Source organism: Perca fluviatilis, chromosome 3 (genome assembly GCF_010015445.1).
Source record: "Perca fluviatilis chromosome 3, GENO_Pfluv_1.0, whole genome shotgun sequence".
In the NCBI taxonomy this organism is placed as follows: Eukaryota; Metazoa; Chordata; class Actinopteri; order Perciformes; family Percidae; genus Perca; species Perca fluviatilis.
Genome location: NC_053114.1, coordinates 11,791,987 through 11,797,457, shown reverse-complemented (window position 1 = coordinate 11,797,457; position 5,471 = coordinate 11,791,987). Strand labels below are relative to the sequence as shown.

General features: G+C 41.7%; 1 protein-coding gene across 1 annotated transcript; it reads left to right on the top strand.

The window, feature by feature from the left end:
• Positions 1–238: 238 nt before the first annotated feature.
• fgf3 (fibroblast growth factor 3) lies at positions 239–3,178 on the top strand. Its single transcript, XM_039795544.1, has 3 exons — positions 239–766; positions 1,538–1,641; positions 1,937–3,178. Exons 1-3 carry the CDS (start codon positions 523–525, stop codon positions 2,318–2,320), a joined length of 732 nt encoding a protein of 243 aa, XP_039651478.1. The 5' UTR covers positions 239–522; the 3' UTR covers positions 2,321–3,178.
• Positions 3,179–5,471: the final 2,293 nt, after the last annotated feature.

Genomic DNA, 5,471 nt, shown 5'->3' with positions numbered 1-5,471 from the left:
TGATTCATCAGGAAATCCAGCAACAGTCTTATTCCTCACCTGTTGCAGTGGCTGCCATGCTCAGGCCGCCTGTATAATTTGCGATGTCTAATTGCTCTTTCAGGATATTTCACAAGAGGAGTTCAGAGGAGAGAGCTGTTCCGCACTCAGCCACTGTGTAATTTTATCCACGCCGCAGTCTCTCACTTCACACAGAGCTGATACCTTTTGCCTCCCCCTTTCCTTTGTATCAATTGGTCGGAGTTCAGCCTATTGTCGCCACAAGCTTCTTTTATATGTGCGCTCAGTCTGAGCACAGGCTCTCAGTCAGATCCGCAGGAGGGATTTCAGCTGCTGCAGCAGAGGCGAGGAGCGGATCCCAGCTCGGGGGCGGCTGTGCTGTCAGCGGTGTCTCTCGGGCTTGGATGTGCGCAAGGCTGGCCCTCTCGAGCGTTGGGGCCCCGACAGTTTAATGGGACCCCGAGAGTCGGGCAGGAGTTCTCCATTTTTCCCCCACAATCGTTGCTCCCCGGCCATGCCACAATGCTGATGATACCTGTGCTGGTGTTGCTGAGCCTGTTGGATCCCGTTAGTCCCCAGGCCCGCTGCGCCCCGGGCCAGGCTTGCGACCCCCGGCAGCGGAGGGACGCCGGGGGCCGCGGAGGAGTGTATGAACACCTCGGTGGAGCGCCGAGACGCAGGAAACTCTACTGCGCTACTAAATATCATCTACAAATCCATCCAAACGGGAAAATAGATGGATCACTGGAAGAAAACAACCCGTTAAGTGAGTATTTATTGGGTTTTACGCACAGAGAACTGCACCAACAAACAGACTAATATAAGATATGTTCGTATGTTGTTGTTGTTTTTTATCAGTGCCTTAGTGCACATTTTAATTACAAATGTGGGGTCAACTTGTTTAATGAAAGGGGTTTTAAAATACAGATTTGTGGAATGAAATGAAATACTTTAAGTTGTACTTTAATTAAATATATGCCTGAAATGTATTCAAATGTGCAGTATTTAATATATGTGTAAATTGTGTTATTTATTTGTCTATTTTAGTAGCCTAAATTAGTATATGATTAATCTGATCAGTTTCACCATCAGTTACTCAGTGAACGCGTCCGTCTGTGTGTGTGTGTGTGTGTATGTGTGTGTGTGTATGTGACATTAGAAGTATTAACATCCAGGCGGGACAAAGGCGCTGACCTGACGGATGTATTTATCTAATCAGCGACCATAAGAGGCTTTCTACAGCGCTGAATAGGCCATTGACTAATCAAGCACTGATTCAAAAAAAGCCAATAAACATCCTGAATGGGGCGGCAGGAGGTGGCAAACACAACCGGAAATGAAGTGACAAAGGAGTTTTTGTGTGCTTTTTTTGCGTTTTATAATTGAGTCCACCTTCCAAGATGTATTGGTGGGGTGATCAATAAATCTACAGAGCAAAAAAAAAAGATCTTAAAAAAGAAAAATGGACTCTAATTTTTCTCTTAAACATCCCGTACAGCCATACGTCATTAACTCTTGTATGTTTCTCTGTGTCCAGGCATCATGGAGATCACAGCAGTGGATGTGGGTGTTGTGGCCATAAAAGGGCTTTTCTCTGGCAGATACCTGGCCATGAATGATAAAGGCCGGCTGTATGCTTCGGTGGGTACAGATGTCATCTCATCATCTAATGTGTCACTATTGTGTCTCGTCAACACACTGGCAGCTCCTGATTCGCCTACAGGTAGCAGGTTAAAGGCCTCCAATACGACAATGCAGAAAGAGTTGGTTTCACATGCTGTAATGTTTACCTGCTGTAACATGACATGTTTCTCTGGAATAAATGGTATTATTGTATGACTGATAGAAGTGGCAGAGGGTGTCCTGTAAATCAAAAACATACGGCAAGCTGCAAGACAAATGTGGCTCACTGTTTCCTTCCTTCTCATCTCCCCAGGAAGTGTTCAACAAAGAGTGTGAGTTTCTGGAGCGGATCCATGAGTTGGGGTACAACACGTACGCGTCCCGCCACCACTCCACCGAGCAGCCGCTGCCACCAGGGGGCGTCAGCAGCAGCAAGCGCCGCGCCAGCGCCAAGCGCCAGTGGTACGTTTCCATTAACGGCAAAGGGCGGCCACGTCGAGGCTTTAAGACCCGAAGCACGGACAAAGCCTCACTTTTCCTGCCTCGGGTGCTGGGCAACAAGGATCATGACATGGTGAGGCGGTTGAGAGACAGTCAGAGCGCACAGCACCACACGCATCACCACAGCAGCCGAGGAGACCGCAGCAGACGCCAGCATCGTGCCAGGAAAGGCCGGGGCAGACGGCCAGATGACTGAGCAGCCGACCCCTATGGCCCTCTGACTCATTCAAACATGGACCCCTGATCTGGGGCCAACTGTAGCCTAATGACAGTGGAGGATGTGGAAACACGGTCTGGCACCTGCACTCTGGATTAGCACAAGGTTTTGTTGTTGATGCACAGAGAGAGAAAAAAATCCATAGAAGAAGGAAAGACAGAGTGTTGGGGAACATTTATCAAATCTTTCACTTTCAGGAGACTTTGACACACACACACACACACACACACACACACACACACACACACACACACACACACACACACACACAGCTGTGTAATCTTCAAAATGCTACTGTCCTGTAAACAAATGTATTAATATAGTTGAAGACTTCCATCTTACTTTGTAAAAAGTTCTACTTTTGTATGAAAAATCATTTACTATCATCTTCACACAAAGCAAAAAGCCTTTCAAAAGTGGTTCTATTATTGTAAATACAGTATGCACTATGCATGGACCGTGACTTTATAGCTTTTCAGTTGTCAAAAGCTTAAATGACAAACAGTTTGTTATACAATATTTAGCTAATTGGAAGTGCTAACAAATATGACAGATATTGAAGAGAAGACTTTAATCAGCAAAGCACTTTTTGTCAGATTCACATTAAGAGGAAAGGGAAACTCAGTCTGAGACGGGGTCTGCTGTATTTTTGTTACAATGTGATAGCCTACTGTCTGTAAACTGAAAGATGTTCTTTGTATATTTTTTTTTACTAATGATATGAATATTTATTTGGTGCCTGTGTTGTAAGTTATTGATAATAATATTTCACCAATGTTGCTGTTTGTTTCATAGTTTTCACTCACCTGCTTCCAACATAAAACACAATGGTACTGACCCAAGGAAGCAAATGGCTGATTTGTTCCAACTTTCCTTTAATTAGTTCAAAGACATTTTTAAAGCCAAAGTTTGTCATTACAGACCCCAAATTGTGTTATTTTCTCTTTAACATAAGAAATGTTATTGTGGTTCAGTAAAGAGATGAATGCAGCCGTGTGCATCAGCTGTGGACACGATGGGAAGCTGAACCTGTGTGTGACTTCCTAACATTTGATCTCATTGAAATTATGAGCTTCGATGTTGAAATACTGAAAACAATGTTTTGACATCAAATACACCAACCTAAGTAACCAAACCTAAAAATGTATTAGTTTAAAGAAACATGATCATTCACCATTCAACATAAAGGTGAAACAATTTCTAAAACCAGAATTTAAGGTTTAATTAAGGTTGTATTTGGGGTTTTTAGGTGTGGAAAATGTTGTGTGAGTTGATGAAGTCTCAGTTTCTTCTGTTCTTTCAGCCGTAGCTCTTTGAAGGCAGCACCACCTGAAACACACAATAGCACATTTTGTTTTTAACAAAAAGTGTACAACAGCAGGACTTTAACCCAGAGCCAATGTGCTTCTCTACGTTTCATTAACTATTAATTAATTTACATTTTATTTAACTATGAAATAAAAGATACTGTCAATCCATTGTAAATGGTTAAATCTAAGGATCATTTCATAGTTTTGTAATAGCTTAAAGTATTTAAACCAGTGTAGATATTCCGGTTAAATAGAGAAAAGCCTGCTCAGCCATATTACTCCTGTGGAGAGCTGTTGTAGACAGGTGTGGCTGTTACACTGGGTTAGCTAGGTTTATTACAACTTGGGGGGTCGGCACCCCCTTTCTCTCTCTCTCTGCATTCTCTCTCTCCACATTTGACATTATCCCTCTCTCGCTGGTGCAGCTTATTTGTTAAAGTGCTGCACCTCAGCCAAGCAGAAACGAAGACAACCATCAATGCAAAATTTGTTACAAGCAGCATTCAGACTCTTTTGGATGTTCAGGTTTTGCCTTGCCTCGCTCCCATCTATAGGTAGCTGCATATAAAGCCTTGTCATTCTATACCTGCGGGCTGGGGAGGCTTCCTGGCCCGGACAATAGCTCCTCCCAAGGGGGACCTGGGAAGCGATGCCGCCTGAGACTTTTTTTTTTTGAAACACCGACCAAAAGCCGCAGAGTCGATAAACAAGGCAGGCCTTCCTGAAAGCAAAAACTGTGTCATACAAAGTATAACACCTTGCTATGGCTTGTTATGAATGCCAAACTCTAATATTACTCAACAGGAATGCGGGACTTCAGAGAGGTTAGGGCATTTTGTGGCCCCTCTCCCTGCCTGTCTGTTTCATTTAACAACATTTATCTTCTGAATCTCTTCATACATGCCTTTTCTATCCATGCCATTGATTTAAGCTGGGCAATAAAAACGACATTCATCTGCAATATCCCCTGGGCTGATGGGGTGCAGGGATAAAGATTCCTTAGAGAGCATTTGATGTGAATTAAATATTATCTGAATGATTCTAAGCCCATCATTCAGAGAGGGGAACAGAGGATCCTTTTCTTCCTAAACTGGGAATTACAGCACATCGCATTTAATTAAAGTATACATTATTTTTACATTTTTCTCCTTCTAGGTGTTCCGTAGAAAATCTGTGTTCATGTAAAAAAGCTATTTCAAAGCCTCTCCGATAAGGCACATTTTAGAAAGTTTAGAAAGTTGTAAGTAATGGCCTTAAAATAAATAAATAAAAAATGTGCTACGGTGGTATCAGTTATAAACTTATAATAAGATATAAGAGATAACACATTTTGGGTTGCCAAGTTTAAAAAGTCCTTTTGCCTGAATGGACTGTATGAACACGTACATACTGGCTGCAGAGGATCTGGACCAAAATCTATTAATTAACAACTTATTAAGCATTTATTAATGGATTACCAATTTATATACCAATTTATAATTGCATATTTACTAGAAATCGAAAATGATTCACAAATTCAACCTAAAAAAGATGTTCATATTAAAAGGACCTGATCTAAAATAAAAAATAAAAAATATTTATAAACCATTAATGAAGTTGTAATTTACAACTTATAAACCCATTAAAAAATAGTGGCTTATTAGAAAATGGTAATGTTTTTTCTTACACTGACCTTTCTTTACAAGTGCCCCCACCTTTCACACAAATGACTAAAGGGTGTTTGTCATGCTGTCATCATGTTACATGTGTATAAAAATAGACTAATGGTTTCAAGAGAGAATCATGTTTGCACTCACTCCCTGCTGATACTGAATGTTGCT